Consider the following 12,903-nt stretch of genomic DNA (forward strand, 5'->3'; position numbering starts at 1 on the left):
TTCGCACGGAGAGGTTTGTGGTTCACCCCCTTGCGGCTGCAAGAGACGATGGCTTTCTCAAAGAGTCCACCTTTACACCAAACTGCAGTTAACCCATGGTTTATTGAGGTACCTTGGCCAGAGATATCAGAAAGAGAAAAGGACACCCCCCCCCCAAATTAAGCTCCTTTTCCAAAGTAGTTTGGCAGCATCCAGATCGCACGCACAAGAGACCGAATGGAAACGAGTAAAACCCAAAAAACTGACCCCCGCCAAAGAGCCAAGAATTGCTTAGCATGAGATGCAGACTGAAGCAGCTCAAACTTAAGTCCGCTGTGTCAAGTAGTGTACAGGATAGAACCAGGTTCTTGGGCTTTGCCCCAAAACGTTTCGTCAGAGCAGAGTACCCAGCAAGCTACACGGTACAGGAACGGGGGGGGGGGGGAGGTGCAATTCTTTGTGTTAAAAACAGACCCGCACACACCCCCTCCCCATTTGACACACAGACAAGGCAGACAGACGAATTAATACACAAGGCTTCCCCATCTCACCCCTGTTGTGTGTCCTTGATTCTTCTGCAAATACCAAAACAGCAGCCCGCCTCGGGCACCCAAAGGGCTGGGCTGCCAGCCATGTTAACTTGCTGACCAATGCCAAGAAGTTCAAATTTTGTAAAAAAAAGGAATCCTCCAACCAGAGCAGAAGTATAGCCCCTGAGCCTATGCAGAGGCAAAAATGCCACACCACCTAGCAAGAACTTTCCCTTATTTCTGGGACTGTTTGGGTGCAAAATTCACCGTTTCCAAGCAGTCACAGAAACAAGGAAGGGTTTTTGCTCTTCTGTCTGAAAAATATGCCTGAAATGTTCATGGCCTGGGCCTGGGGAATGCTCAAAAGACAGATGTGCCGAAGATTTCCCAGGGTCGGGGAAGTGGGGCAAGGCATTGGCGTCTGGTGTGGGCTGCCCCATAACTAAATCTTCCAAAGCGGTAAACGCTGCACCAGAGGGGTATCCGTGCGGAACATACAGGCTGCAGAATTCTTTTCTTGGTGCTTTTTTCTTCCTAAAGTGCAAGCGTTTCCATTGACAAATGGTCTCATTTTCTCCTCTGGAAGCATTTCAGTTGGAAACGAAGGGCAGGGGGGAAAGAAACACAGAACGCGACAGCATGGAGAAAACAGCGGAGGGTGGGGGGGAACGGCTCATCTCTGGCATCCACAAAGCCCAACTTGCCCTTTAGGTTTTTCCCCTCCGCTTTAATATGCCTTCTGCATCCTCAAGCCTTCATAACTAAGAGGCAGGAGCATCCGGGAAGCTCAAGGATAGGCAAAGTTGAAACCAACTGCAGCTGGGCCAGGACTGGATACATCATGGGCCAAACAGCTTCAGGCAGCCTCAGCCTGAATCCACATTCCCATAATACAAAGATTACAAGAACCACATATGCAGTAGGCTAGTCTTTGGTATGCATGGACAAAATGGAACCTTAAGAGGAAAATAAAAACACCACGTCCCTCTGGCTCAAGCAGATGCATTGTTCCCTTTCCAAAAACTCATAAGCACTGTATTCCCTTGGTGGGGCAAAGATCTATTTGCCCAATTCTTACCAGCTACAGAATATTGCAGAGGACAAAACTGTCCTTTACAAAGCTGTATTTTAAACCTCTGCAAGAAAAAAAAATCTAAGAAAGACAGGGAGGAGGAGGACGCTTGCAACCAGAGATGTGGTTCCCCCCTCACAGGTCGGACAGGGATGAACCAGGCAAAAAGACAGAAATGAAAACAGAGCAGGACAACGTGAAATTTCAATGCAGAGACGTGTTTTTCATTCATTGGTGAGGTGGAACGCAAGCCCGGCTGTGTGGCGTTTAGGAAAACCTAATTCGTACTGGAAAGGGGAAAGTCTCTTGTCTGCGATGACAACGATCTCTTAGGGAAACATTATTCCGGACAAAGGTCATGCGCTTAAGAGGCCCAAATTGCTGCGTGTCTCTGCCCCGCCCGGAGAGTTGAGACCAAAGGGCTTACATGATCGGGCCCAGGAGATAAAGCCCTTTGAGAAGGGAGACAAAAATGGATCCTCCAAAAAGGAGGTTTTAAAGGAGTTATTAACGGAGAGAGGTGAGGTCCCATGCAGACCCCCTTCCAGAGCAACGGTGGTTACTGAAAGTGCAAGCTCGTTCTTGAAAGCAACCTGCCAGGATGCATTTTGGTCCACTGGGGCTGCCCCGGGGCACAGCGACGGCCTTCTTGCTTTCAAAAACAAAACATAAAGCTCCGCCTTGTGACTTGGGCTTAAGAGTTCAGCGCGGCTTCCGAGGTTCCAGAAAGAATTCCGGTAGTTTGAACTAAGGTGGGCTTGAGAGTTCAGCGCGGCTTCCGAGGTTCCAGAAATTCCACTAGTTTGAACTAAGGTGGACTGAGAGCCCGAGCTTCTGCGTAGCCCTTAACAAATCTCCAGGCTAAGTGTTAGAACTGACCACTGCTGGAACCAGCGGGGGCACACGGTGCCATTCTCTAGGAAGAGGCCGGTTGGCTCAGGGCTAAGCGTTCCCTTGTGCTGCTCAGGCCTCGGACCGTGCCCTCATAGCTCCGCTTTCACCCCCTTGATGAAGGGCAGACCGGTCGGCACCCGCCTCTTATACACCAGGTACTCTTCGCCAAAGAAATGGATGAGCGTCATCTCCTCTTCTTCTACCCGTTCTCGGAAGAAGCGCCAGGAGGCCAGGGTGTAGCCCACCATGCAAATGGGATTGCAGAGCAAGATCTGGGGCAAGAGAAATGAGAATCATAAAAGGGGTTTGAAGGATTAAACATTTTTAAAGGAGGAAAGAAACGGCTTCACGGCTAGCTGGAAGTCTAAAGCAGGGGTAGTCAACCTGTGGTCCTCCAGATGTTCATGGACTGCAACTCGCATGAGCCCCTGCCAGCAAACGCTGGCAGGGGCTCATGGGAATTGTAGTCCATGGAAATCTGGAAGGCCACAGGTTGACTACCCCTGGTCTAAAGGACAAGCTTAACACCCAGGAAGCAATCTCAGACAGACTCTTCCACTGGGGCTGGCAAATTTAATCTAGAATGATTATGAATTGAATCCAGCAACTTGACAAGGGTCTCCCTGCCATGTTGGCTTTCCATTGCACCTTGGGATGCTGACCATCAATTAGTCCTTGCACATAAAATGCTAGCCCCTATCACAGAAGGATGGGCTGAAACTCTTCTTCCTGGTAGACCAGCTTTCTGCGTGAAAGGAGTTTCGTGCTGGACCGTTCGCACATGCAGCTCCCTGTGTTAAGTGCAGGCAAACTTAATCGGATTTAAACGACATATATCCTTGAAAATATATCGCATCTGGTTACAGCATAGGCGCAGTAGCTAGCCAATCCTGAAGACTGTCTTCACAGCCCACATTTTGAGAGAGTATAACCTTTGGTTGAAAAGCTCGGATATTCCTATTTGTTTTCATCCCCCCTCCCCCCAATCTTTCACATCTCTAACCACAAGGCTGTGCTCCTTGAAAATAAGAAATGAAAAACAAAATATGAAAGAAAGTATCTTCCTTCTAATAACGAACAGTTCACAGGTATTAAATCCCACGTATGGCTCCCATCCTTAGACAGCTACAAGGATTGGAAAACACTGCTGGATATTACCTGTGTCCCGATACTCCAGTAAAACCATCCGACGTAGGAAGGGTGACGGAACCACCCGTAAACTCCTCTGGTCACCAGAGTGTGAGTCTCTGATTTTTCGTTCTGAACAATGTGGTTGAAATTGGAGCCAGCGGTAAGCATGGCCGATTTCCTCAGGCAGTCCCCGAAAATCACCATCAGCAGCCCTGCTGAGCTCAGCCACGTGACTTGTTTCATCTCTGCCAAATAAATATTTGCAGTTCACAAAGTGGTAGCGTTTGGGGGTTAGATGCAGAGGACCGACTCGGGAGGAAAGGCTCTGCCACTCTACCTGACGGCGTCATCTCTGTCCCTTCAAAATGCGAACCAATTATTTCAAAAGGAATGATCTGAACAGCATTAAGCAAAGACAAGTAATCATTTTGCACGGCAAGCAGTTTTTGCTTTCCTGAAGCCCGCTAAAGCTGCAGAAATTGTTGCGGATTTCCCCACAGAGATTGCAATCTGAAAAGCATTTTTTTAAACTATAAAAACAACTATTGCTGACATTTTCAAGAATCAATTTCTATGGCTTGTGTGGCAAAGCAGACATGGTGCTCAGTGACTGCTGGAGACAGAGAGAGATTTCAACAATCGCTAAGAGTGTAAGCCAGGAAATCCCCAGTATCTTCCTCAGCAACAAACTCCCTAGGACAGGGGTAGTCAACCTGTGGTCCTCCAGATGTCCGTGGACTACAATTCCCATGAGCCCCTGCCAGCATCTGCTGGCAGGGGCTCATGGGAACTGTAGTCCATGGACATCTGGAGGACCACAGGTTGACTACCCCTGCCCTAGGAGGCATAAAGGGATGAGATGAGAGATTAGCCTGTTTGCAATGTGGGGATCATCCTAGTGGCCTTCCTTGCAGGACTGTTGGACAGGACTCCCAAGGTAGTGTATACAAAAGCACTGGAAACACAGCCTTGTACCACTTCTTATATCTTTTCATTACATTAACATAACATTTAATTTTATGTCATTCATTAATAATATCATCCCGCACCAGCCCAGCAAGGCAAGGGGAAATCACCTTGGATGATCTTCGCTGAAGTGGGTTCTAGTCCATAATGAGTTCCACCATCACCAACCTGCCGGTCCTTAAGGAGCCAGAATACTCCTACCGCTGTGAGTTTCTTGGTTCCTTGCCCAAGCACAAAAAAAGGAGGCCTCCGTTTCTCTGCAATGGCTACTGACCTGGAAAAATGAACTTCTCCACGGTGAACTCCACCCATGAGGAGAGCGCAGCCACGTTATATTCAAAACTGTGGTTGAGCAAGAAAGAGTCCAAGGACAAACTTCTAGGGTTGTTGATGGCCGTCACCAAGTACTCCGAATAATGAAAGACGGACAGAGAGCACATGTACCTGAGAAAAGACCAAAACGAGGAGGGTTACACTGGAAGCAAAGCCTGATGGGTAAATGGAACCAGGCTGTTTTCCAGCAAGTGAATTGAAATCTCCTGCCTCCTTTCTTCCACTGGTCTCCTCAAAATGCTGCTCTTGGTGTGATAAGAGACCCTGAGGAATGACACGAAAGAGGTCTGCTGCAGGAAGGGGGAATGGGGGTCTCACGTGAAACTGCCTTGTACTGAGTCAGACCCCTCGGGCAGCAGGGACCACACAGAAGTTCCAGGGAAGTAGAGAATGCAGGAACTGCAGAGCCAACATAAAAAAAAAACTCTTTGTGTGCAATTGGGTTTTTGTTTGCAATGCACAACAGAAGGTACTACTCTCTTACCAGCCAAAATGCCTCCACGATGATTGTCCGAAGCTGAGCAACAAGCCACACCCAAAGGCGAAGCCCAGGAAGCAGGCACGGATAGCAATCTGAAAGGCAAGGGCACGCAGTCAGGAGGAGCATGCCACAGCTTCCCGGGAGCGTCAGGGAAGAAAAGTGGCTTTAAAGTTGCCAGACGTGTTTAGACTGACAAGCAGGTCTTTCCCCACATTCTTCAGAATGGGGCGAAACAACAAGCAAGGTCCTAAGCCAAAACTGATGAGGGATGAGGCTCCTCGCTCTCTTTTCTGTTGGAAAGTAGCGGCATGACAAGCTGAGCGCTTGGATTCCGACTTTATTATTGTTGCTGTTGTTGTTGATTTCTATACCGCCCCTCCCAGCAAGCACGTAAAATAAAGCAATATGATTTAAAAGCCGTTCAATTAAAAATTACCCCCCTATAATAATATGATGTTGATGATGAGACAGCACGTTAGAACCAATCACCTTATGTGAACTGCTTGCTACCATACTTCTTGCAAAATAATACAATGGCACAGAAGAGCTCTCTTCTCAGCCCCTTTTGCACGCTTAACGCGCAGCGCGGCGAAGAGTCCTTTGCCCCTCCAAAGTTTGCAATCCGAAATTCCGAGGCCAGCGGCCACGCCCCCTCCTCCGCCGGCCACGCCCCCTCCTCCGCCGGCCACGCCCCTCACCTGGTACATCCCGCCCGGCGCTCGCCCCCAGCCCAGCAAGAGGGCGGCGTTGATGCCGGCCACATGAAGCGCCAGCGCGACCCGGCCTTGGATGCCGGGCCCGGACAGCAGCGCCGGCGGAGGGGCCGAGAGCAGCAGCGGGACGGCGGCCACGGAGCCGCCCAAGACGAACGCCGTCAGGCTGGTGCGCGCCTCGGAGCCGCCACCGCCGGCCATGACGGCCCCTGACAGGCCGCCCGGCCCTGCTCTCGCGAGAGTTCCGCACACGCCGGGGTGTGCGTTCCTGGCACCATAGAGACGGTTGGGCCCTGTCCCAACTTCCGGTTTGGAGGCCGCTCCGGCCGTTTGCTTCGTTGGTTTTAACTAGCAAATGGCCGGCTTGTTTTTTTTCTGGCCCTTGAGACAATATGCACACCGCGTGTGCATAATGAGTGTTGACCACGCCAAAGAAAATGGCACGTGAGAATGCAGGGCGGTGTATCCTGGACTGTCCCCCAACTAAGACTCCGCTAACTGCTGCCTGCAATGGATTCAGGGGTAGTCAAACTGCGGCATCTGCAGATGTCCATGGACTACAATTCCCACGAGACCCTGCCAGCGTTCGCTCATGGGAATTGTAGTCCATGGACATCTGGAGGGCCGCAGTTTGACTACCCCTGTAATACATCCTTGCTCATTGCTCTCCTCTGGAGGCACCTTTATTGAATCAAAAATGTGAATGCAAACAAATGTAAGTTGTTGGTTTTGAAATCTGTTAACCATTTGCCTGATGCTGTGCGTTCATTTACATGCCCACTGTGCAGATAAATGCGTAGATATCTTTCGTACCAACGTTGTTTGGCCTAACACGGGCTGTTTTCCTCCAGCAGAAGAATCTCCTTAGGCAGCCAATTCCACTGCTGAATTACTCCATGGAAATTTCTTTCCTGCTATTTAGCTGGTACGGTTCTACACATAGTTTAAACCCATGACTGTGGGCCCTATCCACAGCCAACAGGAACCATTCACTGCCCTCTTCCAAGTGACAACCTTTCAGATACTTACAAACATCCTAGCAAGCAAAGGGGGGAGGGAGTTTGTGCAGGGCATCTTTTTGGAGATGACACCCTCCAAACACAGTGTGAAAGTGGGACACTGTGTGTACAAATCACTTTGGATACTGTGCCAAGGTAAATTTAAAAAATAAATATGGTAAAATTAAATCCAGCTGGCTGAAAACACATAACACAAACAGGTCTCTGTGAAGCCACTTCTACTGACACTTTGCCCAGGCCAGCTAAGAGACGATCTCTCTCTATTCTGTTCACGAAGGGAGACTAGCTTGTTTCATATCCAGCAGTTCCTACGGAGAGCTGAAAAAAGCTTCCTTTTCTCTAGGAGACATTTCAGGAGAAAGCGTGCTCTTTGTTCTCCCAAGAAACAACAGAGTCTGAAATTCACTTAACTTTCCCGGGCAGGATGAATAAAAGGAGAGGCAAGCTGGCCGAGGCTCTCAGATGCTTTCATTAGGAAGCGTGACTGCTTTTCACAGATTGCTGTTCTTCTGAGAGGGTTTTCTTTCTCCTCAGCTCCTCTCTCTTTCAGACAATCACAGATGCTTTCATTTTTAACTGTGCTTCCTCAGCACAAAAAAAAGACACAGCAAGAGAGAGGTCATTTGTCACTTTTAGAAAAATTGGATTTGAAAAAAAAATTGAAGAAATGTGGCATCCCAAGAAAAGGCCAGTCGCCTATTTCTCGAGATTGTTTCAGTTTGAGACAGTCCCAGGAAAAGAGAAGGCAATCTTAAAGATGGTGAATTCTTCCTTATGATGTGTGTGGAGGTTTCCTTTGTGAACATGTAAAGTTATCTAGCGCTCCCTGCAGAATTTCAAAAGGACACTTAAATGGATACTGGGGTCTGTAAAACCTCGCTGATTAGTTCACCAGTTTGAAGGCAAATGATTCATGGTCTTACTTAGCATGCTGACCAGCAGCCCTAATTTGAGGAATTAAATATTCTTGGATGGGGAGGTTTGAATGGCAAATGTCATCCTGGAAAAAAAATGCAGTACTTTTGGTCGGGGTAAAAGAGAAAAGTTTCGGGGATTCAAAATCACCCCCACTCCCATTCCATTTCCAGACCATCACTGCAGAAAACTCAGATTTTGTTATTTGAATGGAGTCTTCATTACCCCCAAAAATGATTCCAACAAAATTGAAGGGAAATTTCCTGAAAGGAAAAGAATACCAGGACCGGTTGTCATAGAGGTTTCGGCACGGAAAAAAAATGTAGAAATGTATGGATTTATCTGGCACAAATGTCTCAACAGAGCAGTATGCGCTGCTGGCGCACTCATTTCATGTTCACCCACCCAATCACAGCTATCAGATTCACACTGACCATTGGCATCTATGCCATAGTTCTAAGGGGACCAGGGTGGGAAGATGAGGCCACCCTTCTATTAAAGACAGCGTTAATTAAGCCTATTATTGAGAGAGTAGAAGCCAGCTTGCCCAGAGGCTTAGTGGGAGCAGCAGGCCGGGCAGAATGGTAGTTCTGCTGCAACTTCCTCATGGGCCTTGTGCCTGTTGCCTGACAGCGGTGAAGAGAAGGAAAGTCTTAAAAACAGAAGTCGATAGACTCGGGTTAGAATTTTCTTTGTTTTGGGAAACAGGACTCTGCTTAGGAAGAACGGTGGGCTAAATCTGAGCACTCCTATAGACACAAATCTTATTCAGAGCCATGGATAGTGAACGGAAATCCACTGATAAAAGTAAGGCTTTACTGGGGCTGTTTCTTGGCAGTAAAGAAAATGGCTAAGGCATTAGCCAAAAGATCGATCTTATATCTATTTCCCCCCACCCCCGAAAGCAGGTTTTGCTCTGCATTTCCTTGAATAAAAAGAACAAATCTGAAACAGGCCCTTCTCTGCACAAGATTTGCAGTGGGTGTGCAGGACTGGGGCCGGGGCGGGGGAGACAACACCCAGCATCCCCCCGATTGATATGGTGCTGCCTCTTGGTAGAGCGTGACCAGGGCTGAATAGCTTGAGGGAGCTTAACTCCAGGGATCACCTTCTCCCCCAGCCGAAGCAGAACATTGCAAATTAGCACCATTTTTCGGTCAATTTTCCAGTGTTTAGAGGGCCCTCTGCACCACACAAGTGGTTCAAAACCCGCTAGATGTAGCGTGCCCAAGAAGCCAATCCGGCAAGAGGTTTGGGGACACACTGAGGCCTGGGAAGCCCTTTCAGCGAGCCGCTCATTAAAAACAACCTGCTGTGTACAAAATATCCATGTAATTAAAATAAGAGAGGAGCAAATTGGAACAAGATTCACGGTGGCAGGGATTAGGGGAAGAGCAGGAGAGCGAGGGGCAGAGGGAAGTTCTTGGGAGGAGAGCGGAGGCATCCCCTGCCTGGTCCTAAGGGCCCCTAAAATGAAAATGCCTTCTTTTTGTACCGAAATTAAACTGTCAGTCCTAGGATTAGGGGAAAGACTGGTTTTAGCGTAGTGGTTGGAGACAGATCCAGGAATCCCCCAAAATTACATCTCAGCCACAGACTTGGGGTTTTTCGGCAAGGTACACCAGCTTGTATCCCCCCACACACACACACACACATCTGGCCTACCTTACAGGGTTGATGGAATGAAATAAATTTTGTAAAGCACTTTAGGATTAATGTAAACCAACCGAAATCAAAACGTTAGGCACGTGTAGTCAATGAGGCATATTCCTTGGGAAGGGCTGTAGGGATTTAATTGTACCTTTTTCAATTTAAAAGAATTCTAGGGATTTGTTCTTGTAAGCTTTCCACAAACACAGCCAACGCCGCCCAAGTTGCCAGAAGATCTAGGGCTGATGCAAATACAGGTCACCCGGTCTAATCTGCATATTTGGGGATGGGCAGTTGTGAATCTGTGACGAGTCTAGGTTGCCAACTGGGCTGGAGAAAAAATGTCCTCTTCGTTTTTTGTGATGTTAGTGTATAGTACAGTTTACTAATACAGCCAGCAACCAGCAAAATATATACAATCGATCACCCAGGAAAAAGGAAACGCCTGACGACGTGCATTAGTACAGCCAACTAGTAAAATGAGCTCATTTGTTCTGATAGAACTTTCCTTTCCCCTAGAGACTCAAAAGCAATATTTCGCGGTGTTGTTTGAGATCGTCTTAATCCTGTCTCCCACTAGAACTGTTACAAGGTGTCCCTTTGCATATGCCCAGCGAGCTTCAAGGCTGAGTGGCGGCATTTGAACCCAAGTCTCCTTGTTCCTAGTTTAATGCTCCAGTACACCACACCACACCACACCACACCACACTGGCTCTCCCACCCTTTCCAATGCAAAAAGTCTCTCCCCACCCCTTCTCATCAGGAGACCATTGACTGTCCCAAGCCGGAGAAGAAAGGGGGCCCAGGCTGGTTAATGCAAGACCAGCTTTGCAAGACCCCCATTTAATGACTCCCCACACTTTGCCCACTGTGCTTTGGTCCTGCTCGGAGAGACATCAGCATGACAAGGTTTATTGGATTGCTAATAGAAGCTTCTCTTTTGAAAAGCCAGAGAGAGAGAGAGAGAGAGGCCTGCCGGGGACTTTATAGCAAGGAAACCTACCGTTAGCTAACAAATTGCTCCTGGGGAGTCCTGGAGTGCCCCTTAACAATGGCCGGGGGCCGGGGATGCCTCATCCTTTCCACCAGGCCCCTTCTCCTGAAAAGGACGGCACAGCAGGTGAAGTTTTAGAGGCAATACACATACTTCTCCCGACCACGCATACCCTGCACAGGCCACGTTCTGCCCTCCCAGCTCAGCAAATGAAAGAGGCCCTTTTGCATATGAACACGTGGCAAAGATGGGTCACCCACATGAACCACCAAGGGGCACTGATTTCATCACACATCTGGGGCGTGGGTGAGGGGGATGTTTAAAAGAGGAGGGGGGGTCGGCATGGCGGAGGTGGAAGGCAGCCGAGCCGGAGGAGTGAGGGAAGCGGTGCTTGTGGAACTAGGGGGCAGGAGGGTTAGTGTGGGGCTGTGGTCAGACTGGGATCTGCAAAGCCCTGGTTTGAATCTCAGCTCTGCCACAGAAGCTCGCTGGGTGACCCTGTGCTAGTCACTCTGTCTCTACCCAGCCTACCTCACAGGGTTGTTGTTCTTGGGGGGGAGAGACTGTTGTAAGCCATTTTGGTTCCCTTTAGGGGAAAATGCAGGGTATAAAGAAAGAGAGACTTGTTTTCTGAAGAGCCGTCTCTCCTCGCATTTCTAATTAGACCTTTGTTTTGTTTTTAACCAAGCTTGCTTGCCTACAATCAGTTCTTTTTGCCGCTTTCTTTGCCAGCTCCGAATAGGCCAGCGTAAGCCTCTAATTTCAAGGGCACAGGTAGAGATCCCCTCCTCCATTTACAAATTGAAACTGGAGTGTTTTGAATGCTGAAGAGAGCAGTCCCAAGCAGATCTACTTGGAAGTAAATCTCATGGTTTTTTTTTTTTTTGAGGGGGGGGTTACTCCCAGGAGAGAGCCCCTGGGGTTAAAGCCAAAACTTCTGGCTTTCATTTTCTCCTCTCCCACCTCCCTCCTTACCCTGGACCAAAACAGCTCATAAAGTTACCAGCTCAACGGAAAGAAAACTGACCAAAATGGAAAACATTTCTCTTGGCCTTGCATCCTGCCATTCCCCAGATGGGATTGAAAGATGTAATTTAAGGCAAGATTATTTCAGGCCAAAATCCCATCAGGGCTTGAGTCACGATTTGGGGTTGGCGGGTTAAAATAACCATGTCTGGCACAATCCACCTCCTTCAGTCCCCCCCCCCCCAAAAAAAACCTTTCTGGCTCAGAGGCCTTTGTGCAAAACAGCAACCGCTCCCCCCCCCCCCAATGCACACCTACCCTCTGGAAAAAGAGCCCTGAGTGGAGAGAAGGACTCAGACCTCTTCCACGCCCCGGCAGGGCTATAGGGGGGTCCCAGCCCACAGCACTGAAAGGCCGGAGGGCGGGACGCGATTTGCCACGCTGCAAGATGCCATCCTTGTCCAGAGCGCATCAATATCCCCCCATGAAAGGGGCAGACAGGCCGGGAGGGGGGAGAGGAGAGAAGCACCCCCACACACACTCGTAGAGGTATGGGGGAAGGAATACAGACAAGCCTAATCTAACCCCCTCCTTGCCTGGGCAGAGACAGATTCCGGGCTGGAGGGAAGGGGGTGACGTCTTCTGCCAGGAGTGCCAGCCAGGGGGGGGGGGACCAGGGCACCCCAATTCTCAATTGGTTCTAAAGCAGGGAAAGCCCCCCCACACCTCCACACATCTGGACAGCTACTTACCCTGGATGCTGAATGGAGCAGGGGGGTTGGACTAGATGGCCTCTAGGGACTCCCGCGTGTTCAGACTCTACTTTGACCCTGATCAGGGTGTTGGAAGGGAGAGAGAGGAACGACCCCCTCCCGTTCCTTGTTTTGTGCACGATTCATTTAGAACGTGCATAGATCAGGAGCAGAGCTGCTTTAGACGTTTTTAAAAATCCATCCATAAAGATGACAGCTCTTCTGCGATCGCCCCCCTCCACTACCCGTCCCCCCCCACACACACACATAACCCTGTGTAAATCGGATGCCGGCGTTGTCCCTTCGCCCCCTCCCCGGTTAAACTGTCCCAGGAATGATTAGCAGAGGACAGATTTGGGGGACTCTAGCCTGGCGTCCCCCCTCCCTTCAAGCTTCCGTCCTCCCCCCTCTGCAGGGGTGTTTGTGTGTGGATGTTCATTGGCATTCCGCGTATCCCCCCCCCCAGCCCCAGGCGGGCTCCCACCACCGGGCTGCGCCTCGCAACATC

The 12,903-nt window shown here is 49.4% G+C and overlaps 1 protein-coding gene across 1 annotated transcript; it reads right to left on the reverse strand.

Annotated features, from left to right (window-relative positions):
• Positions 1–83: 83 nt before the first annotated feature.
• ICMT (isoprenylcysteine carboxyl methyltransferase) lies at positions 84–6,343 on the reverse strand. Its single transcript, XM_077311792.1, has 5 exons — positions 6,085–6,343; positions 5,390–5,478; positions 4,847–5,016; positions 3,634–3,851; positions 84–2,747 (listed from the first exon to the last, which is right to left on the reverse strand). Exons 1-5 carry the CDS (start codon positions 6,298–6,300, stop codon positions 2,565–2,567), a joined length of 876 nt encoding a protein of 291 aa, XP_077167907.1. The 5' UTR covers positions 6,301–6,343; the 3' UTR covers positions 84–2,564.
• Between the last annotated feature and the right edge of the window lie 6,560 nt (positions 6,344–12,903).

The sequence above is a fragment of the Paroedura picta genome, chromosome 15 (genome assembly GCF_049243985.1).
Source record: "Paroedura picta isolate Pp20150507F chromosome 15, Ppicta_v3.0, whole genome shotgun sequence".
Taxonomy (NCBI): Eukaryota; Metazoa; Chordata; class Lepidosauria; order Squamata; family Gekkonidae; genus Paroedura; species Paroedura picta.